The sequence below is a fragment of the Oncorhynchus mykiss genome, chromosome 11 (assembly GCF_013265735.2).
Source record: "Oncorhynchus mykiss isolate Arlee chromosome 11, USDA_OmykA_1.1, whole genome shotgun sequence".
NCBI classification, from domain to species: domain Eukaryota; kingdom Metazoa; phylum Chordata; class Actinopteri; order Salmoniformes; family Salmonidae; genus Oncorhynchus; species Oncorhynchus mykiss.
The window spans coordinates 72513582-72540635 of NC_048575.1; the positions used below are offsets into that span (position 1 = coordinate 72513582).

General features: G+C 45.1%; 1 protein-coding gene across 3 annotated transcripts in view; it reads right to left on the reverse strand.

Moving 5' to 3' along the window:
• Positions 1–27054, reverse strand: part of LOC110536359 (ATP-binding cassette sub-family A member 2) — a 131142-nt gene that overhangs the window by 60662 nt on the left and 43426 nt on the right. For 2 of the 3 annotated variants that reach the window (XM_036936260.1, XM_036936262.1), the window contains exons 2-14: positions 18184–18277; positions 11994–12105; positions 11514–11683; positions 10143–10264; positions 9491–9604; positions 9222–9398; positions 8688–8909; positions 7852–8225; positions 7318–7477; positions 3087–3215; positions 2752–2919; positions 2067–2163; positions 1013–1186 (exon numbers count right to left, since the gene is read on the reverse strand). In XM_036936260.1, coding sequence (XP_036792155.1) covers positions 1013–1186; positions 2067–2163; positions 2752–2919; positions 3087–3215; positions 7318–7477; positions 7852–8225; positions 8688–8909; positions 9222–9398; positions 9491–9604; positions 10143–10264; positions 11514–11683; positions 11994–12105; positions 18184–18277 — 2113 coding nt within the window. Of the gene's footprint in view, positions 1–1012; positions 1187–2066; positions 2164–2751; positions 2920–3086; positions 3216–7317; positions 7478–7851; positions 8226–8687; positions 8910–9221; positions 9399–9490; positions 9605–10142; positions 10265–11513; positions 11684–11993; positions 12106–18097; positions 18101–18183; positions 18278–27054 lie in introns of all 3 variants that reach the window. The other variant, XM_036936261.1, reaches the window with a different exon arrangement.

The window sequence follows — 27054 nt, forward strand, 5'->3', positions numbered from 1 at the left end:
CACGGCTAACTGGTGCTAGCTTCGGGGCAGTGGCGTTAGCCACTATAGCCACTCGGTAGCAGCGGTGATCCGGTGCCAAGGTCCAGAGCTTACGGCAAGGATCCGGTGGAGTAGTGTGTTCTAGCCGTGTTTGGGTGGAGTCCAGGTGAACAACTGAGTAGGCCGGGAGGTGGGCCTCAGGGAAAGCTTCGGTACTGGGTAACTTGGTGGGTGCTAGCTAGCTGTGAAGATCAGGAGAATGGTCCAGGGATTACGGCAGGAATCCGACGTTGTAGTGGAGAGACAGTCCGTTACTGGTAGGCTGGCGAGTATTATCCAAGCTAAAAAAAGGAATGGTACCTGTGCAGAAGGTAAAGGCCACTAGCAGTGGCTAACAATGACTAAAAAGCTTGTAGCTAATTAGCTGATTAGCTTCTGATGGCTAGGTGGTTCTTGCTATAAGGTTTAAAAATTAAAAATAATAGCGGTTCCGTATCACATTGGGTGAGGCAGGTTACCGGAAGGTATAATTGAACTAAAATGGAGAAGAGATTGAAAATAAAATATATATATACAAAAAAATACGAAAAAATACAAAAGTACACGAGAGGACGAACAAAACACGTCTGCACTGCTACGCCATCTTGGATAGACACTGGTGGATAGATAGTTGTCTGGAGTTGGCTAATATTGGTTAGAGTTTAAATTAATTGTCTAGTGTTGTCTAGAGTTGTCTAGTGTTGTCTAGAGTTGTCTGAAGTTGTCTAGAATTGTCTATTGTTGTCTAGTGTTGGCTAAAGTTGTCTAGTGTTGTCTAGAGTTGTCTGAAGTTGTCTAGAATTGTCTATTGTTGTCTAGTGTTGTCTAGAGTTGTCTAGTGTTGTCTAGAGTTGTCTGAAGTTGTCTAGAATTGTCTATTGTTGTCTAGTGTTGGCTAAAGTTGGCAAAATTAATCTAAAGCAGAAACATGCTGGCAACATTTCAGTCTACATTTACCCTTCAGTAGTCAAGATGGAGGATTCTGGACACGTACCCTGGATCCACACAAAGCCATAGAGAAAGTAGAACTTTCCCCCCGTGTTGGGCCCCGGGCGCCAGTAGGCCCGGCGGATCTCGTTGGTTTTCTCTGTGAAGCTGGAGTTCTGTCTGATCTTATAGAGGACATGAGGAGGCAGGGAGCCATCTCTGTTGGTCTGGAATATCACACCTGGAAGAGAGGGAGAGGGACATTCTATTACAGTGATATAGCTACAGTATATATTTCACATGACTTCCTCATAATGTCACACCTGGAAGAGAGCGAGAGGGACATTCTATTACAGTGATATAGCTACAGTATATATTTCACATGACTTCCTCATAATGTCACACCTGGAAGAGAGGGAGGGGGACATTCTATTACAGTGATATAGCTACAGTATATATTTCACATGACTTCCTCATAATGTCACACCTGGAAGAGAGCGAGAGGGACATTCTATTACAGTGATATAGCTACAGTATATATTTCACATGACTTCCTCATAATGTCACACCTGGAAGAGAGGGAGGGGGACATTCTATTACAGTGATATAGCTACAGTATATATTTCACATGACTTCCTCATAATGTCACACCTGGAAGAGAGGGAGGGGGACATTCTATTACAGTGATATAGCTACAGTATATATTTCACATTACTTCCTTATAATGTCACACCTGGAAGAGAGGGAGGGGGACATTATATTACAGTGATATAGCTACAGTATATATTTCACATGACTTCCTCATAATGTCACACCTGGAAGAGAGCGAGGGGGACATTATATTACAGTGATATAGCTACAGTATATATTTCACATGACTTCCTCATAATATGACATTTATTTTCAGACTGGACGCTATCTGCATGTCACAGCTGCCACCCTTTCAGTAATACCCATCTGACCCCTGCCCCTGGCCATTATCTATTATCTGTTTTCACTGTTAAGCCAGAGTGCCAAAGACACATTTCCCTTTTGTAAAATGGAATGGACAATTACGTTTTCATAACTTATGATGAAATAGAGTTGTCTCTCCTATTCAGTATTTACTGTACAGTACTCACTGGCAAACACTGAAATGTTATCGTGGTAGGCTTGGTTCAGGGTATAGTTGACGATGCTGTCTTCATCAGGGAAACCCTTGAAGATATCCACACTGACCTGGAACAAGAGAAGTAGAAAAAGACAACAAAAAAACGTTATTAATCTATTGTCCTTGCAGTCAAAGGAAAATTAATCTCTTGCCTTGTTCCCAACCCTTCTGAAATACACACACAGGTTGGAGAGGTTGGATCCCAGGTCTGCCACAGTGCCAACTGCCAAGAGCACAGGAACCGTCTATATCTCTAACACTGGTAACACTAGTCCTTGCCCTATGGACTCTGGTTAAAAGTTAGGGTGCCATTTGGGATGTCTCCTGGGACTGAGCATTGAATGGAGCTTTGCGTGCTGTGTGGTACTGATTCTCAATGCTCATATTACTGTACGCCCGCTGTCTGTGGGACTGGATCAATGTACTTAAGTTCTATCGCTCTTCCTTTGTCAGTCTGAATCAGACCACCCATGTTTATGGTACCTCCTGGCTATATACAGGCTGTGTCTGAAATGCCATCCTATTTGCTTATATACTGTACGGTAGTGCACTACTTTAGGCCAGATCCCTCTTGGCTCTGACCAAAAGTAGTGAATTGTTTTGGAAATAGGGTGGCATTTGGGACACAACCAACGGCTCATCTCCTGAACACTGACCTTGGACATGAAGTGTGTCCAGCCGCATGCTGCGTTGTCAATGGTGTCCAGCTGCTCCAGCAGGGTGGAGGTGTTGGACAGGGTGTAGTTGCCATCCAGCAGCCCACGCAACAGGTCACTGTCCGTCCCGTTCAGCAGCTCCGGGTGACCACGCAGGTTAGAGGTCAACTAAGAAGAGGAGGACATCAGAAGTTGTGTTTGTGTTTATGTTACAGTATGTGTACGTATGGGCTTATCAGGCAAGATAAGGACTGCATAAATGTACTGTGTGGGGGACAATAAATATTTAGTATTATGTGTATGCGTTATCTTATTAAGTTATTACTGTGTGTTACCAGCTGCAGCCAGGCCAGCTGGTGGTGCAGCTTGCCCTCCTCCAGGTAGGTCCTGAGCTGGGCAGAGATGTTGAGCCACACCCTGGCGTAGTGAGTCACGTTCCCCACAAACGCAAATGTCTCATTTGCCTACACAGACAGCAAGCAATAGCACATGTCACCATCAACACAGAAGCTGTGCAAGTCCTAGCTCTGGTCCAAGGAGTTACGTGTGGCTTGCTGGCACTAGGTTTTCTTAGCTAACACCCTGGACCAGAGCTATCCCAGTCCCATCACTGTATCCAGTTACTCTATCCACATCCTTTCAACCGTTGTTACTTTTCTGTTGAGTCCTTTCTGTGGCCACTCTCTCCACTCCCTGCCCCTCTCCCTCCCTCTCTAGTTTTAATAATTTCTCAGCCTGCATCCTCCAGTCCACTTGCTAAGATAAGAAATCAACTGTCTGCCAATAACAAGCCTGTGGTAACTAGTGGGATGTACAGAGAAACAGAATCAATGGCCAGTTGTGCATATGTTGTGGTATAGGAGACCTCCAGGGACTGGGGAGGAGCATGATTAATCTAGCAGCTCATTGACTTCCTACACATCGTGCTCTAAACCAATATACAGAACATGCAGTTGAATGGTTAATGTGTTTAGGCTGGGAAACAAATGACCATGGGGTTTCTAATGAATTCACAACATGTTCTCAATACGCTGAGAGTCTAAAAGTGTCTGATAAATGACTTTGGGGTTCCCACTAAAGACCACGTTCCCTTTTCTTCTTAATATGAGTCTCAATCCCAGGAGGTTGGTGGAACCTAAATTAGGTAGGACGGGCTTGTGGTAATGGCTGGAGCGGAATTAGTGGATTGGTATCAAATACACCAAACACATGATTTCCATCTTGCATACATATGCATTTCATAGTCATTTTCATTTATTCTTTATGAAATTAAAATAGACAATATATAGCTGTATATCCTGCTAATGTTTAACCCAGCAATGCAAAAATGACATCGGAACAACTCTATCGCAGAGGACACAGCATAGAAGGCACCAGTCACTGTATACATACAGTGCCTTGCGAAAGTATTCGGCCCCCTTGAGCTTTGCGACCTTTTGAAACATTTCAGGCTTCAAACATAAAGATATAAAACTGTATTTTTTGTGAAGAATCAACAACAAGTGGGACACAATCATGAAGTGGAACGACATTTATTGGATATTTCAAACTTTTTTAACAAATCAAAAACTGAAAAATTGGGCGTGCAAAATTATTCAGCCCCTTTACTTTCAGTGCAGCAAACTCTCTCCAGAAGTTCAGTGAGGATCTCTGAATGATCCAATGTTGACCTAAATGACTAATGATGATAAATACAATCCACCTGTGTGTAATCAAGTCTCCGTATAAATGCACCTGCACTGTGATAGTCTCAGAGGTCCGTTAAAAGCGCAGAGAGCATCATGAAGAGCAAGGAACACACCAGGCAGGTCCGAGATACTGTTGTGAAGAAGTTTAAAGCCGGATTTGGATACAAAAAGATTTCCCAAGCTTTAAACATCCCAAGGAGCACTGTGCAAGCAATAATATTGAAATGGAAGGAGTATCAGACCACTGCAAATCTACCAACACCTGGCCGTCCCTCTAAACTTTCAGCTCATACAAGGAGAAGACTGATCAGAGATGCAGCCAAGAGGCCCATGATCACTCTGGATGAACTGCAGAGATCTACAGCTGAGGTGGGAGACTCTGTCCATAGGACAACAATCAGTCGTGTATTGCACAAATCTGGCCTTTATGGAAGAGTTGCAAGAAGAAAGCCATTTCTTAAAGATATCCATAAAAAGTGTCGTTTAAAGTTTGCCACAAGCCTCCTGGGAGACACACCAAACATGTGGAAGAAGGTGCTCTGGTCAGATGAAACCAAAATTGAACTTTTTGGCAACAATGCAAAACGTTATGTTTGGCGTAAAAGCAACACAGCTGAACACACCATCCCCACTGTCAAACATGGTGGTGGCAGCATCATGGTTTGGGCCTGCTTTTCTTCAGCAGGGACAGGGAAGATAGTTCAAATTGATGGGAAGATGGATGGAGCCAAATACAGGACCATTCTGGAAGAAAACCTGATGGAGTCTGCAAAAGACCTGAGACTGGGACGGAGATTTGTCTTCCAACAAGACAATGATCCAAAACATAAAGCAAAATCTACAATGGAATGGTTCACAAAGAAACATATCCAGGTGTTAGAATGGCCAAGTCAAAGTCCAGACCTGATTCCATTCGAGAATCTGTGGAAAGAACTGAAAACTGCTGTTCACAAATGCTCTCCATCCAACCTCACTGAGCTCGAGCTGTTTTGCAAGGAGGAATGGGAAAAAATTTCAGTCTCTCGATGTGCAAAACTGATAGAGACATACCCCAAGCGACTTACAACTGTAATCGCAGCAAAAGGTGGCGCTACAAAGTATTAACTTAAGGGGGCTGAATCATTTTGCACGCCCAATTTTTCCGTTTTTGATTTGTTAAAAAAGTTTGAAATATCCAATAAATGTCGTTCCACTTCATGATTGTGTCCCACTTGTTGTTGATTCTTCACAAAAAAATACAGTTTTATATCTTTATGTTTGAAGCCTGAAATGTGGCAAAAGGTCGCAAAGTTCAAGGGGGCCGAATACTTTCGCAAGGCACTGTACAGTATCAGTCAAAAGTTTGGACACACCTACTAATTTTTACTCATAATTTTATTTGTACTATTTTCTACATTATAGAATAATAGTGCAGACATCAAAACTATGAAAAAACACACATGGAAACATGTAGTAAACAAAAAAGTATTAAAAGTAGCCACTCTTTGCTTTGATGACAGCTTTGCACACTCTTGGCATTCTCTCAACCAGCTTCATAAGTCACTTGGAATGCATTTCAATGAATAGCTGTGCCTTCTTAAAAGTTAATTTGTGGAATTGTTTTCCTTCTTAATGCGTTTGAGCCAATCGGTTGTGTTGTGACAAGGTATACAGAAGATAGCCAGCGTATTTGGTAAAATACCAAGTCCATATTATAGCAAGAACATCTCAAATAAGCTAAGAGAAACGACAGTCCATTATTACTTTAAGACATGAAGGTCAGTCAATGAGGAACATTTCAAGAACTTCAAGAAGCTTCTTCAAGTGCGTTCGCAAAAACCATCAAGCGCTATGATGAAACTGGCTCTCATGAGGACCGCCACAGGAAAGGAAGACCCAGAGTTACCTCTGCTGCAGAGGAAAAGTTCATTAGAGTTAATAGCCTCAGAAATTGCTGCCCAAATAAATGCTTCACAGAGTTCAAGTAACAGACACATCTCAACATCAAATGTTGAGAGGAGACCACATGAATCTGGCCTTCATGGTCGAATTGCTGCAAAAACTCCACCACTAAAGGACACCAATAAGAAAAAGAGACTTGCTTGGGCCAAGAAACACAAGCAATGGAGATCTGTCCTTTGGACTCCAAATTTGAGATTTTTGGTTCCAACCACTGTGTCTTTGTGAGACGCAGGGTAGGTGAATTGATGATCTCCGCATGTGGGGTTCCCACCATGAAGCATGGAGGAGGAAGTGTGATGGTGTGTGGATGCTTTGCTGGTGACACTGTCTGATTTATTTAGAATTCAAGGCACACATAACCAGCATGGCTACTACAACATTCTGCAGCAATTTGGTTTGCGCTTAGTGGGACTATCATTTGTTTTTCAACAGGACAATGACCCCACACACTTCCAGGCTGTGTAAGGGCTATTTGACCAAGAAGGAGAGTTATAGAGTGCTGCATCAGATGGCCTGGCATCCACAATCACCTGACCTCAACCCAATTGAGATGGTTTGGGATGAGTTGGACTGCAGAGTGAAGGAAAAGAAGCCAACAAGTGCTCAGTATATGTGGGAACTCCTTCAAGACTGATGGAAAGCATTCCAGGTGAAGCTGGTTGAGAGAATACCAAGAGTGTGCAAAGCTGTCATCAAGGCACAGGGTGGCTACTTTGAAAAAATCTCAAATATTATATATATTCTGATAATTACATGATTCCATGTGTGTTATTTCATAGTTCTAATGTCTTCACTATTATTCTACAATGTAGAAAATAGTAAAAAATAAAGTAAAACCCTTGAATGAGTAGGTGTGTCCAAACTTTTGAGTGGACTGTACATATGCATTATAATGATACAGATGACAGAGTCTGAAAGAACATGATCATGTACTTGCCTTCTGAATGACTTTGTCCACTTGTGAGCCAACGGGTGAGTAGAGGATCTTGGGATTTGTAGTCATCAGATGCACGAGTAAACCCAGATTGCGCTGCTCTTTACTGGTGAAACCCAGAGAGCTCATATTCCCCTGCTTCAAAGCTTCAGGCTCAATGATCCTGGAGATAGACAGAAGACAGAAATGAACAACTTTAGCCTTTACAGCATAGGTATAGAGCACAGGGTTTCCCTACCCTGGTGCCAGCCCAGCTCTAACACACATCATCAATTCCAAACATTACGTTCTTGTTTAGTTGAACTGGGGTGTTCTTATACGGCTGGAACAAAAGCCTGCATAACCCTGTAGATCTCTAGCCTGGTCCCGGATCTGTTTGTGCTCCAGCCATCCCACTGCTGTCATGACAGTAAGTGACAGGGGATTGGCATGATAGAACAAACAGACTGGCACTCAGGTTGATCTCAACTGGCACTCAGGTTGATCTCAAGTCAAAGAACAACAGCACAGAAATGATCCCATTACGAAGACACACACCTATCGTTCCCACACAGAATAGGCTGCAGCCCTGCCCACAGCTGTACAAAAGCAGAAAACTGTGAATGAGGATTCTCTTTCCCTTTCTCTTTCTCTCGTCCTCCACCCTCCTCCTCTCCTCCCTCCTCCCCAGGGGTCTCAGTGGTGTTGGGCCCCCAGGTAGTGGCATTGCGGGCCCAGGAGGTGGTGGTGTTGGCTGGGGCCCCAAGGGCCGTATGACCCCCAGCACAGGCCCCCTTAGGGAGCAGGCGAGCCAGGCCTGACAGCAGGTCTACGTCCCTGACGAGCCTCTCCACGTCAGCCAGGTCTTTCAGCAGAGCACCCAGGTGGGACTGGGACAGAGGAGCCGAGAAGTTGACCTTCTCCAGACGCAGCTGGTGTGGAGAGCAAGAAAGGGAGTGGGAGAGAGAGAGAGAGAGAGAGAGAGAGAGAGAGAGAGAGAGAGAGAGAGAGAGAGAGAGAGAGAGAGAGAGAGAAAGAAAGAATGTGAAAGAAGAGAAGAATCATAGGAAGAGAGGAGAATGAGTGCTGTAGAGTACATAGATATACTGAGGAGTTATGGACTGTCTGCCATTCCACACTCCACAGTGTTTACAGTATTTATTTGTGTTTGATGAGTGAAAAGCACTTCGCCATCAGGGCCAGATTACTGAACGGGCATGCAGAGCAGGTGCCACGGGGCCCCCGACCTTCTCCCAGCCTCATGGCAAAATGTGTAGAATAGCGTTATAATACTGCACATTTTTCTCTCTGCACCATGGCAAAAAAATGCTCTATCTGGTCTCTCAGTACTGTACCTTGTCAACGAGGTTCTATCTGGTCTCTCAGTACTGTACCTTGTCAACGAGGCTCTGTGTGTCTATCTGGTCTCTCAGCTCCTGGCTCATCTGTCCAAAGCGCTCAGTCCTCTGTCCCTCCCCGCCACCACACACTGTGCTGCGATAGGCCTGGAGCAGGGACTGCTGCTTCTCAGGAACCAATAGGATCTTGCTCAGCTCACCAGTCCCATCCTCCCCACAAGTAAGCATTTCCAACATGGCACCAGTCAGGAGAACATCCTTCGAGGGGGATTTTTTAAATATTTTTACAATCAACAGCATATACATTTCATCATCATCATCATCATCATCATCATCATCGTCATCACCATCATCCTCATCAACCTCATCATCATCATCATCCTCATCAACCTCATTGTCATCATCATCTTCTTCATACTCATCATCATCATCATACAGTATATAGTATAAATTATTTCAATGGTATTCCTGTACAATAAAGGTCAGTGATTCAATATAAAAAAAGACAGGAGGAAGGAGGAAAGAAAAGGAGGATGATTCAGATATAGGAGAATATATCAGGTAGTGTACCTCCATCTCCTTTAGTCCCTGGGGATCGTATCTCTGGCCTGCCTCTCCTTCTGCTAGGCCTAATGCCTGAGACATGAGTTTGAGTAGGCCCTGCCGATGGGCTGCTTTGGTTGGGTCTCGTAAAGCTTTGTGGATCAGTCCTCCGTCCAGACGATGCATGGCTCCCAGAAGCTTCTCCTGAAGGGAGGATAGTACAGGGATTAATGCAGAACTAATACACCCACTCAGATCAATTACATTCAATGTAATATTTCCAATTAGCATCCTACTTCCAGTTGAAGGCTCTTCTCTGCAGGGGTTTGTGCGGTCTCTTTTGCCCCTCCTGAAGCATGACTACTCCCCCCTCCAGCTCTGGGGTACAGGCCAAATATCATGTTGAAGACCTACAGTTCAGCAGGGGGAGAGAGGACACTCAGAGAACAGGATGCACACACACACACACACACACACACACACACACACACACACACACACACACACACACATACACACACACACACACACACACACACACACACAGGTCTTTGTCAAATCTGAAATTTTGACGATCGGGTGTTCTAGTTTAGATGTCAAAAATGTGTTATCTAAATTGAAATATAACCAAGAGGAAAGATTCAGGTTTGGCAGGCTATACTGACATTGTTTGTTACTTAATTGTTCATCAGTCATGTGACAACATTGGAATTTAAATGCGCAACAAAAAAAACATCATTACTCTATAATAAAACACTCCCCAGGGGGTTGATGGGGACTGGGGAGGTACAGTGTGTGTGTGTGTGTGTGTGTGTGTGTGTGTGTGTGTGTGTGTGTGTGTGTGTGTGTGTGTGTGTGTGTGTGTGTGTGTGTGTGAATATGTGCATGTGTGTGTGAATCTGTGTGTATCTGCTTGTGTGCGTGCATGCGTGTGACAGGAGCACAGACCTCTTTGAGGTTGACAGGAGTGGAGAGCAGAAGGCTGGCCGTGTTATTGGGGAGAGACAGATTCCTGACCAGAAACTGCCGGAACACAGACTGGTTCTTCAACATACTGGCCACGGTGAACCCTGCAGGGGTAGAATCATTCAGCACAACCACAGAGAATATACTGAACTGCTTCTCCAGTAGAGATGACACAGCACTCTATCAAAAACAGTGTATAACTCATTCAATAACTTGCAGCTGCTGGGTATAAAAATAAACTCATTCAATAAAGATAAGATACCCACAACACACTGATGAATGTTCCCCTTGTTTAAATGTGCAACGTTTCACCCAGAAGTTCGCTAGCTAGCTAGGTCACGTTGTAGGCTAACTCAACTGAGCTGCTAGCTAGCTAACCTTACACACTGTTTAGCCAAGCGAAATAAATATCATCAGCTAGATCATTTCCTTTTAGCTATCTATCTTGATGTAATCATTGTAAATTAAAAAGACAGTCACCAAATGCATTTGTAACAGCCATGAAGAGGGGACTAACAGTAAAAGGAGAAGGTAGGCTACTGAACAGGGCCGGTCATTTGATGGGAGGACAGTATCAAAATATTTTGCAGTTCCAGTACCTAGAAGGGAAAACTTTGAGGACAGAGAGATAATAGCAAACATAATATTCAGTCCTGTATAATTGTCCTCAAATATGGAAAGCTTTGAAAGCCTGTTTGCAGATGAAGAGAGAGGTGCCAATGAATGTCCTAAGACTGAGACTAAGGGTGTATATATATATATATATATATATATATATATATATATATCCTATGTATATCCTATATGCCATGGATTATACTGTATGTGTACCTATATTATTAACAAATGTTGTATACAAAATTAAAGTTAAACGTCACACAAATTGTATAAACCTTTTCCAACTGGAGCTGGTCAACCCTGCTAGAGGTCTGTTGGGTGTGCAGGGTTCTGTTTCAGCCCAGTAATAACACACCTGATAATCAAGTGTGCTATTTCTGGGCTGGAATAGAAGTCTGCTATCTGAGTAGATCAGGGATCAGTGGAGCAAGGTTGACCACTGCTGGTATGATGAGCCTGTCCTGCACACTACCATTCCCTTAGACAAACTGGCCTTGTCCCATTCCTTAATAAAAATGTTGGGGTTACTGTCATTTGTTTTAGATGATTTTTCAAACAAGCATTGTCGTCTGTGTCGGCCAACACCTACGTATACCATTAGTCTCCGTTCCTCCTCAAGTCACCAGCCTCCACTGACGTTGAACCATCATATGTTGTATTGAAAAAAATCCACCTTCACATCTATTAAGGTTCAAAATGTTATGACTCCGGTCTGACACAAACTGACACACATACCTTGGCTGGTGTTGAAGCCGTTGTCCAGCGAGGAGGGCCCTGTGGGTGTGCTGAGTCTCTCCAGGTGTTGTTGCAGGGACTCCAGCTCCTGGCCCAGTCCTGGCCTGTCTGCTGTGAGCAGGTGGTTCTGTAACACCACATCACTGATCCGCTCCAACAACTGGGTCACACTGGGGGAGGGGGGAGAAGGGGGAGAGGGAGGGGCAGTAGGGGGGAGAGAGAGAGTCGAGCGAGTGAAAGGAAGGGACAAAGCGAGAGAGGGAGAAGACAGGTGAGAGGGACAAAAGAGAGAGAGAGAGGTATAGGGTATAGTTCAAAGACACAATGGCAGCCCTCTCCCATTAGTAGGTCCCACACATCAACAGAGAGAGATTCAATTGCCAGACAGACAGACAGACAGACAGAGAGACAGACAGACAGAGTGTGTGAGAGAGAGGGGGAGAGGAAGGACAGCTAGGACTGACTGACTATGTGACTCACGTGGAGTTCTTGTACTGCAGGAAGCCAAATTCGTCCCTCTGGCCGTCGGGACACAGAGACTGCATGATGGGGATGATGCCTGCTGAGGTGAGGGGTGCTGCGCTGTAGAAGGCTGGACAGACAGGACGGACACCAGGGAGGGACAGGAAAAGGGACAAAGGGTAGGTAGGGAGATCAGAGATAGAGAGGGGTAGAGAGAGATAGAGAGGGATGACATTGATAGAGAGGGAGGGGAGAGAAAGCGAGGTATAGATATATGGGTCAAAGGGATAGTATTCACAGGAAAATTGCGGAAGAGAGGAGAGGAAAGAGAGGAGATAGAAGAGAGGAGAGAGAAGAGAGGAAAGGGAAGAGAGGAGAGAGAAGAGAGGAGAGGGAAGAGAGGAGCGAGAAGAGAGGAGAGGGAAGAGAGGAGAGAGAAGAGAGGAGAGAGAAGAGAGGAGCGAGAAGAGAGGAGAGAGAAGAGAGGAGAGGGAAGAGAGGAGAGGGAAGAGAGGAGAGAGAAGAGAGGAGAGAGAGGAGAGGGAAGAGAGGAGAGAGAAGAGAAGAGAGGGTAGAGAGGAGAGAGAAGAGAGGAGAGAGAAGAGAGGAGAGAGAAGAGAGGAGAGGGAAGAGAGGAGAGAGAAGAGAGGAGAGAGAAGAGAGGAGAGGGAAGAGAGGAGAGAGAAGAGAGGAGAGGGAAGAGAGGATAAAGAAGAGAGGAGAGAGAAGAGAGGAGAGGGAAGAGAGGAGAGAGAAGAGAGGAGAGGGGAGAGAGGAGAGAGAAGAGAGGAGAGAGAAGAGAGGAGAGAGAAGAGAGGAGAGGGAAGATAGGAGAGGGAAGAGAGGAGAGGGAAGAGAGGAGAGAGAAGAGAGGAGAGAGAAGAGAGGAGAGAGAAGAGAGGAGAGAGTAGAGAGGAGAGGGAAGAGAGGAGAGGGAAGAGAGGAGAGAGAAGAGAGGAGAGAGAGGGGCGAGAAGAGAGGAGAGGGAAGAGAGGAGAGGGAAGAGAGGAGAGAGAAGAGAGGAGAGAGAAGAGAGGAGAGAGAAGAGAGGAGAGGGAAGAGAGGAGAGAGAAGAGAGGAGAGGAAAGAGAGGAGATAGAAGAGAGGAGAGGGAAGAGAGGAGAGAGAAGAGAGGAGAGAGAAGAGAGGAGAGAGAAGAGAGGAGAGGGAAGAGAGGAGAGGGAAGAGAGGAGAGAGAAGAGAGGAGAGAGAAGAGAGGAGAGAGAAGAGAGGAGAGGGAAGAGAGGAGAGAGAAGAGAGGAGAGGGAAGAGAGGAGAGGGAAGAGAGGGAAGAGAGGAGAGAGAAGAGAGGAGAGGGAAGAGAGGAGAGAGAAGAGAGGAGAGAGAAGAGAGGAGAGGGAAGAGAGGAGAGAGAAGAGAGGAGAGAGAAGAGAGGAGAGAGAAGAGAGGAGAGGGGAGAGAGGAGAGAGAAGAGAGAAGAGAGAAGAGAGAAGAGAGAAGAGAGGAGAGAGAAGAGAGGAGAGGGAAGAGAGGAGAGAGAAGAGAGGAGAGAGAAGAGAGGAGAGAGAAGAGAGGAGAGGGAAGAGAGGAGAGAGAAGAGAGGAGAGAGAAGAGAGGAGAGGGAAGAGAGGAGAGGGAAAAGAGGAGAGAGAAGAGAGGAGAGAGAAGAGAGGAGAGAGAAGAGAGGAGAGGGAAGTGGATTGAAGGATTGGTAAGGAAGAGGTTCGTTGGAGGGTTTCAATGTAGTCCAAAGACCAAAAAGGAGAAAAGAGAGAGGAGGTTAGAGAGAAAGCAAAACCCCGGTCACCGATAACACACAGTCAGAAGCAGAGAGAAGCGGTACCCAGATGTCAGGCTGAGACATAGAGTGCTGTCATCTTTATGTCTGCTCTTGTTTGTCATCCACTCATAAACGGTGACTGCTGCTGGACACACTTTAATCAACACTGGAATAAGAACTAGGTCCATGCTAATAGTGTACTATGGAATGGCCCATGTTTCCATGACTACCGTAAAGAGTTTTTCTCACTCTTTTGTCTTTCAGCAGCAGTAGATTCATCCACCCACTGGGCGAGGTGCCTGGCAACAACAACACTCTCTATTCTACTTAATTATCCGTCCATCTCTCACTCCCTCATATTACATGAATTCATCCCTTTGGATAGAACAAGAATTCTAGCTTAACAAATAGGCCTCTTTGAGAATGTCGGAGAGGTATAAAAATGAGTTACTCCCTGTGATTATAAAAATCGATCCATTTCACCAACGTTGCTTTATCCTAAGACTAAATCGCTGCCACTTACTCTGGTGCTATTACTGTCTTATTGAATAACCTATAACAGTTAAAAACACCCACTGCTGAGTCAATTCCAGACAAAGTGAGCACTTCTCATAAATGGTCTAGGATGATGTTGCCCCTAGAGGCATTGATCTAAGGTCAATTTTGGGGTTTCCCACCTCTGATGGTTATGGTTAGGTTTGGAGAAGGTAGACTGATCCTAGATCTGTGCCTAACGGCAACTTGTATTTAGAGCTGCTGAGTAATATCTTTAGTGACTGACTCTCTAGTGAAGGTAGTCTGTTTAACAGAACAGTACCTGCATCCTACATGGCTCATATTCTCTACAATCACCATAGGAGAACCCTTTGAAGAACCCTTGTTGGTTCCAGGTAGAACGCGTTTGGTTCCAAGTAGAACAATTTTGGGTTCCTGTAGAACTCTTTCCACAGAGGGTTTTACATGGAACCCAAAATGATTCTACCAGGAACCAAAAAGGATTCTTCTGGAAACAGCCGAGAACTCTTTCCACAGAGAGTTTTACATGGAACCCAAAATGATTCTACCAGGAACCAAAAAGGATTCTCCTGGAGACAGCCGAAGAACTCTTTTGGAACCCTTTGTTCTATGAGTGTATATATTGTGTATATATTGTGTATATATTGTGTATATATTGTGTATATATTGTGTATATATTGCACTATTTTTTACCAGGGCCCATAGTGCACTAAATAGGGAATACATATAGGTTGCCATTTAGGATAGTCATCCCCTCCCTGGTCAGACCTGACATCTGGATCAGTCAACCAGCAGAAAATATCAGGGTACCAGTCAGTCAGAGCTAGCCTGGGTACCAGTCTGTCACAGCTAGCCTGGGTACCAGTCTGTCAGAGCTAGCCTGAGTACCAGTCCGTCAGAGCTAGCCTGGGTACCAGTCTGTCACAGCTAGCCTGGGTACCAGTCTGTCAGAGCTAGCCTGGGTATCAGTCTGTTAGAGCTAGCCTGGGTGTCAGTCTGTCAGAGCTAGCCTGGGTACCAGTCTGTCACAGCTAGCCTGGGTACCAGTCTGTCAGGGCTAGCCTGGGTGTCAGTCAGTTAGATCTAGCTTGGGTACCAGTCTGTTAGAGCTAGCCTGGGTACCAGTCTGTCAGAGCTAGCCTGGGTACCAGTCTGTCAGAGCTAGCCTGGGTACCAGTCTGTCAGGGCTAGCCTGGGTGTCAGTCAGTTAGAGCTAGCCTGGGTACCAGTCTGTCTGTGCCATCATGCCACTCCTTAGACATGATAGGACACAGATCTGGGCCCAGGCTGAATAAAAGCTAGCTCCAGACAGATGTATGGTATAGCTATGTTATGTATACAGTATTGACAGTAGCATGTATTGTCACCAGTAACTGGTTATCACAGAAACACAGACACGTAGAAACATAGACAAACACACACACAGAGACAACGTTCATCTTCAAAATTCTCACAAATCGCTTTAAAGGAATATTTTCACACAGACTTTATTTGTCACTGCGACTGTGTGAGAGCCGTCACAGATCACATTTCATATTTGCTCCCTGCACATGTGAGCCGGTGCATGTGCATCCCTTGTGTGTTGTGTATATGTGGTGCGGTGCCAGTGTGTGCCTTACAGCGCTAACCTGGGCACAAAGCTTTTTAGCATTAGTCAGATGTGTGAAATAGGATCTGTTGGCCAGAGACAACATTGTAGACAGATCCCTTCCCAGTCACTGAGCCTATGTCACAAATGACAACCTTTTCCCCTATGTAATGCACTGCCCTGGTCAAAAGAAGTGCCCTATAAAGGGAATAGGGTGCCATTTTGTACGCCTGAGACTCAGCACGGTGCTGACAACACAGAGACACGGACATCAGGAGGGGAGCCGCACACACACACACACACACACACACACACAAACACACACCTGCACACATAGCTCGCGAGCACACACATACACACACACTTGTCCCACATCCCAGACAGGATTATAACAGGAGACCAAAGTCAGAGTCAAGGTAATCATAACTTAGAGATAATCATGAAGCCACAATGATAAAGACTTTGACACTTACAGACTGATTCAGCATGCAGTGAACATGCATCATGAAGATACGAGAGAGAAGGGAGAGAGAGAGAACAGAGAGAGAGAAAGAAGAGAGAGAGAGAGGGATAGAGGGGAGAGAGAGAGAGAGAGAGATAGAGGGGAGAGAGAGAGAGAGAGAGACAAGAGAGAGAAGAGAGTGTGTGAGAGAGAGAGAGAGAGGGGGGACATCATCATCAGAGAGAGAGAGAGAGAGAGAGAGGAGAGAGAGAGAGAGAGAGAGAAGAGAGAGAGAGAGAGACAAGAGAGAGAAGAGAGTGAGAGAGCGAGAGAGAGGGAGGACATCATCATCAGAGAGAGAGAGAGAGAGAGAGAGAGCAGAGGGTCATAGAGTAAAAGAGAAGAAAAAAAACAGGTAAATAAAACAGGTGTGGATGTCTGTGGACAATGACAGTACATGACTAAACATGACAGTACATGACTAAACATGACAGTACATGACTAAACATGACAGTACATGACTAAACATGACAGTACATGACTAAACATGACAGTACATGACTAAACATGACAGTGCATGACTAAACATGACAGTACATGACTAAACATGACAGTACATGACTAAACATGACTAAACATGACAGTACATGACTAAACATGACAGTACATGACAGTACATGACAGTACATGACAGTACATGACTAAACATGACAGTACATGACAGTACATGACAGTACATGACAGTACATGACTAAACATGACAGTACATGACAGTACATGACAGTACATGACAGTACATGACAGTACATGACAGTACATGACAGTACATGACTAAACAGTATGAATGACAACACTAGACACCAGTGTTTTATGCAACCAGACTTTCATTCAATGGCAGATTAGTAAAGCTCCATTTGAGCCTTGTACAACTGAACAGAAATACTGTAGGTGGAAATTCTATACAGCGTTACATCTGTCACAACAACACATAGAGGCTGGGTCCCAAATGACACCCTATAGCCTTTACAGAGGGCTACTAAAAGTAGTGTACTGTGTAGGAAATAGGGTGCCATTTGAGAAGCAAACATTCTATATTAAGATCAAGATGCATCCTCTACATCTGCAGGCTACAGCAGCATTCCCTTCCTTCTGGACTGTCACTGAAAGTCTGGTTAGATTGATGTGTTGTGTTCAAACTGGTGGTGGTGGACTCCCCTTCAATAGTGAGCTGTAGCAACGGGGGATTCCCACACAACCACAACACTGTGCCTAACTAACCACCAACCACCGTCACTCCTCACCCCCTGGCTCCCGTTCTCCTCTCATTTTTTTCTGCATTAGCCTGGTCCCAGATCTGTCTCTCTTTCTGTAACCTGGTCCCAGATCTGTTCTCTCTTTCTGTAACCTGGTCCCAGATCTGTTCTCGCTTTCTGTAACCTGGTCCCAGATCTGTCTCTCTTTCTGTAACCTGGTCCCAGATCTGTTCTCTCTTTCTGTAACCTGGTCCCAGATCTGTCTCTCTTTCTGTAACCTGGTCCCAGATCTGTTCTCTCTTTCTGTAACCTGGTCCCAGATCTGTCTCTCTTTCTGTAACCTGGTCCCAGATCTGTTCTCTCTTTCTGTAACCTGGTCCCAGATCTGTTCTCTCTTTCTGTAACCTGGTCCCAGATCTGTCTCTCTTTCTGTAGCCTGGTCCCAGATCTGTCTCTCTTTCTGTAACCTGGTCCCAGATCTGTTCTCTCTTTCTGTAACCTGGTCCCAGATCTGTTTGTGCTTTGTCCAACTCCATTGCTGTACTTGTCAAGCGAAACAATGTTTGGCATGATGGCACAAACAGACTGGCACTGCCGTCTGCATCCCTTCTACTACTCTTTCATTGGTACACCTTTTTGTGAAGCTCCCTTCTTTCAGTCTGTCCTACCTTCCTTGACAGGGATGGCAGGTTTCTTCTGGCGCAGGCCCAGCAGGATGAAGAAAAGGACCAGGGGGATGAAGATCTCAAAGGCCAACACCCACTGTAGGGAGGAGAGGGAGGGAGGGAGAGAGAGAGAGAGGGAGAGAGGGGAAGGGAGGTTGAGAGGGAGAGAGAGGGAGGGAGGGCGAGAGGGAGAGAAGGAGGGAGGGAGAGAGGGAGGGAGGGGGAGGGAGGGAGGTAGATTGAGAGAGAGAGAAGGAGGGAGGGTGAGTTAGAGAGAGGGAGGGAGGGAGAAAGGGGGAGGGGAGGCGAGAGAGAGAGTGAGAGACACAGCAAGAGAGTTAATCTGCTGAACAGATAAACCAGTGTAGGCCGTAGTGTGTTTATTACAGTAAAAAACTACAAGGTTAAATCCAGTTAGATACTGCTTTTGCTTTCCACGCTGAACAACTCCTTGTGGATTGTAATTGACTTGGTGATGGATCAACACAGTGAATGGATTGAGTTGACTTAGCCCATTAAATCAGAGACTTGGTGTGAAGGGTGTCCATTTGCTAATCATGCACTATTGGCTTTATACTGCCAGTGCTTTCTAAAGTGGTCTGTTACAGATATGATATGCTTATGAAGAAGAAGAGGGTGCCACACACACTCACACACTCAAATCAGGGCAGCTGTGGTTATTGGTCTATGTCATGTTCAGTTTCACACGCTCTGAGAGAAGACAGACATCCAGTAGTGAAAGCACAGCAGAAAGGAAGATTGATTCACAGACAACTGCAGAGACATAGAACCACCAGCCACAAACAGCAGCTAATGACCTCTTCAGTTCTGATCAATACTGGAAAAGGAAATGTTGATAGTTTATTCCTCCATTAGGAAGGATTTCATAACTACCACATTCCCCCTTTTTTCTTCTCTGTACTTTCATTTATTCAGCGCCGCACACGCCCCTCGCTGTCATAGTGAATAAGAATTTGGACTTAATTGACTTGCCTCGTCAGATAAAGGTTAAATACACAAATTAAAAACAAATCTGGGGACTATTTCTTCCTTCCTAGCCTCACTACGAGAGACACTATCACCCTCTAAACATTCAATTACATGCCTTGAGCCTGATAAACAGCAAGTTCATAGTTCACATCAAGAATGTGGAGGAACGGTAGCTATGTTTTATGAGAGAGAGAGAGAGAGAGAGAGAGAGAGAGAGAGAGAGATGGGAGGGGGGTGTAGAGAGAAAGACAAAGAGAGACCCTCTGCTACAGTCTTCTCTGCTGGGCCCATATAGGCCAAGCCTCATTCTCTGGGAGTGGCAATCACTGATCACCTGAAGGGACATGGGCTGTGCCCCAATAGGTCCTGGTCAAAAGTGGTGCATTACGTAGGGAATACAGTGCCATTTGGGACACAGCCCAGTTCTCCCCATCTACCCTGGTCACCTGGTCTAACCCGCTGTCCAACTAGAGCTGTCGTGTCCTGATTTAAACCTCAGCCATTCTTCAGCTGAAGTGTGGCCTGCATCGTTGGGCACATTGAAGTATGATGCATATAATGCATTGTGTTAAACATAATCACAAAATGTCATTAAACGTGTGGTATGGAGATGAGAGGGTACACAAACTAAGACACCAGCGAGAGTATGCAAACTGAGACACCAGCGAGAGTACGCAAACTGAGACACCAGCGAGAGTGTGCAAACTGAAACACCAGCGAGAGTACGCAAACTGAGACTTCTCTCTCCCTATCTCTCTCATACCCCTCTCTCTCTCATCCCCCTCTCTCTCTCTCTCTCTCTCTCTCTCTCGCTCATTCCTCTCTATCTCTCATCCCTCTCTCTCTCTCTCTCTCTCTCTCTATCATTCGACCCTCTCTCTCATCCCCCCTCTCTCTCACCCCCCCTCTCTCGCTCTCTCGCTCTCTCATCCCCCTCTCTCTCACCCCCCCCCCCCCCCCCCCCCCCCTCTCCCTCTCTCTCTCTTTTGCTCAGCCACAACCAAACCCATACAAACACGCAGACACACCCACACACAAACAGTGCATGTGTGTAGGGCCATCTGTTCAATCATAGTGCTGAGTCACCAGAGAAAGGAATGATGGACAAGTGACTGAGTGACAGCGCAGGTGTGTGTGTGTGTGTGTGTGTGTGTGTGTGTGTGTGTGTGTGTGTGTGTGTGTGTGTGTGTGTGTGTGTGTGTGTGTGTGTGTGTGTGTATGTGTGTGTGTGTGTGTGTGTGTGTGTGTGTGTGTGTGTGTGTGTGTGTGTGTGTGTGTGTGTGTGTGTGTGTGTGTGTGTGTGTGTGTGTGTGCATGTTTGTGTGCACAGATAGACACATATAGACAAAGTGTCACCCTGCTCTGCCTTAGTCGTCTCTTATTTACAAGAGAGACAGAGGGGTCACAGACTTCGTCCCTATGTGTCTATCTGTGAAGGTCATGACAGACAAACAGCTCTTTGACATGCTTCTCTCACAAAGCACAAAGGCCCAACTGACCCCACTCAACAAAGCTTCTGTTATAAGATTCTGAGGATTAAAATACCACTACTCTCTCTGACACAGCTAGGCAGACACACACACACACAGACACACACACACTGAAAGAAATCTTTATCCAGAGGGCTTTGTCTCTTGTTAGAATTTTTTCCAGCTTATATTGATTTCGCTGACCTGAAAAGAAAAACACAAACCCTTGATTTGAATATTAAACAGATCCCCTGAGTTTGGCAGTGCCTATATCTGTGTGTATCCTTCAAGAGGATACACACAATACCCCCTAATGACAAAGCAAAAAAACATTTTTTTATATTTTGCAAATGTATTACAAATAAAAAAACGTAAATACCTTATTTACATAAGTATTCAGACACTTTGCTATGAGATTAGAAATTGAGCTCAGGTGCGTCCGGTTTCCATTGATCATCTTTGAGATGTTTCTACAACTTGACAGGAGTCCACTTTTGGTAAATTCAAATGATTGGACATGATTTGGAAAGGCACACACCGGTCTATATAAGGTCTCACAGTTGACAGTGCATGTCAGAGCAAAAATCCAGCCATGAGGTTGAAGGAATTGTCCATAGCGCTCCGAGACAGGATTGGGACAAGGCACAGATCTAGGGAAGGGTACCAAAAAATGTCTGCAGAATTGAAGGTCCCCAAGAACACAGTGGCCTCCATCATTCTTAAATGGAAGAAGTTTGGAACCACAAAGACTCTTCCTAGAGCTGGCCTCCCAGTCAAACTGAGCAGTCGGGGGAGAAGGACCTTGGTCAGGCAGGTGATCAAGAACCCGATGTTCACTCTGACAGAGCTCCAGAGTTCCTCTGTGGAGATGGGAGAAACTTCCAGAAGGACAACCATCTCCACAGCACCCCACCAATCATGCCTTTATGGTAGAGTGGCCAGACGGAAGGCACTCCTCAGTAAAAGGCACATGACAGCCCACTTGGAGTTTCCAAAAGTCCAAAAGGCACTTAAAGACTCTCAGACCATAAGAAACAAGATTCTCTGATCTGATGAAAACAAGATTGAACTAGGGACTGGGAGACTAGTCAGGATTGAGGGAAATATGAGTGGAGCAAATCATAGAGAGATCCTAGGCTCCAGAGCACTCAGGACCTCAGACTGGGGTGAAGGTTCACCTTCCAACAGGACAACGACCCTAAGCATACAGCCAAGACAACGCAGGAGTGGCTTCAGGTCTCTGAATGTCCTTGAGAGTCCAGACTTGAACATAATCAAATACCTCTGGAGAGATCAGAAAATAGCTGTGCAGCGACACTCCTCATCCAACCTCAACCTGAGAGAGCTTGAGTGAATCTGCAGAGAAGATTGGGAGAAACTCCACAAATACAGATCTGCCAAGCTTGTAGTGTCATACCCAAAAAGACTTGAGTCTGTAATTGCTGCCAAATGTGCTTCAACAAAGTACTGAGTAAAGGGTCTGAATACTTACAGTGGGGCAAACAAGTATTTAGTCAGCCACCAATTGTGCAAGTTCTCCCACTTAAAAAGATGAGAGAGGCCTGTAATTTTCATCATAGGTACACTTCAACTATGACAGACAAAATGAGAAAAAAAATCCAGAAAATCACATTGTCGGATTTTTAATGAATTTATTTGCAAATTATGGTGGAAAATAAGTATTTGGTCACCTACAAACAAGCAAGATTTCCTATGATGAAAATTACAGGCCTCTCTCATCTTTTTAAGTGTGAGAACTTGCACAATTGGTGGCTGACTAAATACTTTTTGCCCCACTGTATGTAAATGCGATATTTCATTTTTTTTGCATTTTTTTTTTGCTGACATTTCTTAAAACCTGTTTTTGATTCGTCATTATTGTGTCCATTTTAGAACAAGACTGTAACGTAACAAAATGTGGAAAAAGTCAAGGGGTCTGAATACCTTCTGATTGTGCTGTATATCTTCCATTCTTTATAGTAGTGCCAAAGCGTCTTTCTTCAGCTGCTGTCCTCAATATTGCAGAGGTGGTGCAGAGTTAGGGTTATGCTGAGTTTCGATGGTGCGAGGAACAAGGCAAACCGGATGTCGTTGTTTTCAATGAGAGAATGACGATAAATGTCGTTGAGGCTGGTGGTGACTGACGCCTCGGTAGATGGGACTTGCCGCCACAGTCCTTGCCGTCTGCCGTAGATTTGCTTTCTACTGGATGTTGATTTGCACTGTTTGTTTACTGAAATCACCATAGCTTTTGCATATCACCGTGCTTGCTTGCTTTTGCCATCACCCTCTTCATTATTCAACAAACAACAACATTCACCTTTGTGATAATCTAACACTACAAAGACACTAAACTCATTTACTACCCAAACACCATTCAGATGGCCCTGATTAGGTCTGTATAGAGAAAGAGAACATGGAGAGGAAAGAGAGAGAGAACAGGAAGAGAGAGAGAGAGAGAGAGAGAGAACAAGGAGGAGAGAGAGAGAGAGAGAGAGAGAGAGAGGGAGAGAGAGAGAGAGAGAGAGAGAGAGGGAGAGAGAGAGAGAGAGAGAGAGAGAGAGAGAGAGAGAGAGGGAGAGAGAGAGAGAGAGAGAGGGAGAGAGAGAGAGAGAGAGAGAGAGAGAGAGAGAGAGAGAGAGAGAGAGAGGGAGAGAGAGAGAGATAGAGAGAGAGAGAGAGAGAGAGAGAGAGAGAGAGAGAGAGAGAGAGAGAGAGAGAACAGGGAGGGGAGAGGGGAGACAGACCAGGAAGGGGAGAGAGAGAGAACAGGAAGAGGAGAGAGAGAGCGAGAGAGAGAGAGAGAGAGAGAGAGAACAGGGAGGGGAGAGGGGAGAGAGACCAGGAAGGGGAGAGAGAGAGAACAGGAAGAGGAGAGAGAGAGAGAGAGCGAGAGAGGGAGAGAAGGAAGAGAGAGAAAAAGAAAGAGAGAACGAGAGAGAGAACAGGAAGAAGGGAGAGAGAGAGAACAGGGAGGTGAGAGGGGAGAGAGAGAACAGGAAGGGAAGAGGTGAGCGAGAAAGAGCAGGAAGAGGAGAGTTGAGAGAAAGTAAACAGGAAGAGGAGAGAGAGAGAGAACAGGGACGGAAATATGATTTTAGAGTCCTAGGTAATTGCATTCCAGCCATGCCATTGAAACATTTTCTACTGCGTCACTGTACAGTCTTGCATTCCAAACGGCACCCTATTCACTATGAAGTGCACTGCTGTTGACTAGGGCCAATATTGGTACTATGTAGGGTATAGGGTGCCATTGGGGACAGGCAAACAATGTAGCCAATGTCTGAGGTTTAGGGAAATACAGAGTGTGTGGGTGGGCACGGAGGGGAGATGGAGGAAATGAAATGGGCTGAATATTGCAGAGCAGCTTATCCAAAGGGTTCGGGCTCAATCAGTCACACATCAGGCAACTGGAGCACAGAGCTGAGCCAGAATGGAACCCCTGGTCAATTGCACTGGATTGATTCTCCACACTACTCCGTCATATATAACAAGCTAGCTTGAGCAGCAGACAGGCACTTATTTCCCCAGGATAGGGAAGGGTCCACTTTAGACCAGAGCCCTATTTCCTATATAGTGCACTACTTTAGACCATATTCCTATTCCCTATATAGTGCACTACTTTAGACCATATTCCTATTCCCTATATAGTGCACTACTTTAGACCATATTCCTATTTCCTATACAGTGCACTACTTTAGACCAGAGGACTATTCCCTATATAGCGCACTACTTTATACCAGAGCCCTATTCCCTATTTAGTGCACTACTTTAGACCAGAGGCCTATTCCCTATATAGTGCACTACTTTAGACCAGAGGCCTTTCCCTATATAATGCACTACTTTAGACCAGAGCCCTATTCCCTATATAGTGCACTACTTCTGACCTGGGCCCTCATAAACACAGGCAGGCAGGAGGCTAAATGCTACTGTATAACATCTGGGAAAGACTCCTGCAATGTTGGGCACAGCTAGGTCATATTCATTAGTGTACACCATAGCAAAACGTTCTGAAAAGAAACAAGCAATTATTATTGGACAAATTCAGGTAGGTCCCTCCCCGTTCTGGCTCGTTAACTTCCTTTTGGTACCTAATGATTATAAGCGTTCTGAGTCTGGACCAATGTTTATCCCTCCCTAATTATTTCACTCTCTCTTCTATCCTGCTATGTTCTCTGTTCTCCCTAACCTTAAGCTCTATTGGCTCTACCAGTGGAGTTTTCCTGGCTGTGGTGTGATTTTCAAACATTCCTTCAGAATCGATGCTCCATCTCATGCATGGCTCTCTGCTTTCTCTCTTATTTATCCCTCCCTCTCTCTCTCTCTCTCTCTCTCTCTCTCTCTCTCTCTCTCTCTCTCTCTCTCTCTCTCTCTCTCTCTCTCTCTCTCTCCCTCTTTCCCCCTCTCTCTCTCTCTCTCTATGAGTAAACAGTACAGAGGCCTCAGCCTATAAAGAGTGTCTGACCCACCCCAGGCTCACTCAAGCATATTGTTTACCTTCTTTTTTAATTGTCATTTGATTTGATTGACTGGAAACTGATAACCATGAAACTGGTCTGTCAGCGTTTGATATTCATTTGTATGGGTTATCATGGCAGCGTTCCAGGGTGACACATGTCAGTTCCCACACGTACATATTCTCTAACCACATCATATGATATGGCAGTCTGATGTCCGAATGCACAATCAATGACCCAAACCATTGGCAATGCAACATCTGTTAATGTAGTCGGCCTAGAACATGACCAATATGTCCAGAGGAACAGCTCCCTAGCTCTCTAAGGGGGTCAGTGAAGGGATGTAGGCAGAACGAATGGTCCAATGTCCAGGCTGGGAGACCCAGTTAGTAGTGGTTCATTAAGGTCAGCGAAGGAAAAAAGCACACAACTAAGAAGAATTCTGCTCAACTCTTTGCGCATCTGTGTGTTGTTTATTTACCAGGCAAACTGTGAGCATCACAAACAAACCTGGATCTTTCTACTTGTGGTGCCGTCGCTTTTAATCAATACCAGTCAACTCAGGACCCAATGGACATTTACGCATAAAATATATCTGAATTATCGGCTTCATCACTGCAATGAATGCATTCTCTTCCAAGATGGCGTAGCAGTCAGACATCTTTGTCCTGTCGTGTCCATTGTATATTTCTTTGTACATTTTTTTTCTTCGCATATCTTTAAAAAATATTTTCCGAAACCTCAACTTCTAAATACTCTCCTGCAACCCGCCTCACCCAATGTGGCGTGGATCTGCTTTTTTCCAAAGTATTTCTATTTACTTCGGATCTGGAATCCCTCAACTGAAGCTAGCTAACTACCTACCAGCTATCAGTCAGCAAACCATTGCTAGCGGTCATCAGCTAACCTTTAGCTCGGAAAGCTCTCACCAGTTCGAATAACGTGACTCAAACCAAAGCATAACGGACCTATTTCTCTCCATATTTTTTTTTCACCTTTATTTAACCAGGTAGGCTAGTTGAGAACAAGTTCTCATTTACAACTGCGACCTGGCCAAGCTAAATCATAGCCATGTGAACAGACAGCAACACAGAGTTACACATGGAGTAAACAATAGACAAGTCAATAACACAGTAGAAAAAAGGAAAAAAAGAAAAAAGTAGTCTATATACAGTGTGTGCAAAAGGCCTGAGGAGGTAGGCGAATAATTACAATTTAGCAGATTAACACTGGAGTGATAAGTGATCAGATGGTCATGTGCAGGTAGAGATACTGGTGTGCAAAAGAGCAGAAAAGTAAATAAATAAAAACAGTATGGGGATGAGGTAGGTAAATTGGGTGGGCTATTTACAGATGGACTATGTACAGCTGCAGCGATCGGTTAGCTGCTCAGATAGCAGATGTTTAAAGTTGGTGAGGGAGATGAAAGTCTCCAACGATTTTTGCAATTCGTTCCAGTCACAGGCAGGAGAGAACTGGAAGGAACGGTGGCCAAATGAGGTGTTGGCTTTAGGGATGATCAGTGAGATACACCTGCTCGAGCGAGTGCTATGTGTGGGTGTTATTATCGTGACCAGTGAACTGAGATAAGGCGGAGCTTTACCTAGCATGGACTTGTAGATGACCTGGAGCCAGTGGGTCTGGCAACTAATATGTAGCGAGGGCCAGCCGAAGAGGAGAGTTTACAGTCTAGCCAGACACCTAGGTACTTATAGATGTCCACATATTCTAGGTCGGAACCATCCAGGGTGGTGATGCTAGTCGGGCGTGCGGGCGTGCGGGCGAACGGTTGAAAAGCATGCATTTGGTTTTACTAGCGTTTAAGAGCAGTTGGAGGCCACGGAAGGAGTGTTGTATGGCGTTGAAGCTCGTTTGGAGATTAGATAGCACAGTGTCCAAGGAAGGGCCAGAAGTATACAGAATGGTGTCGTCTGCGAAGAGGTGGATCAGGGAATCGC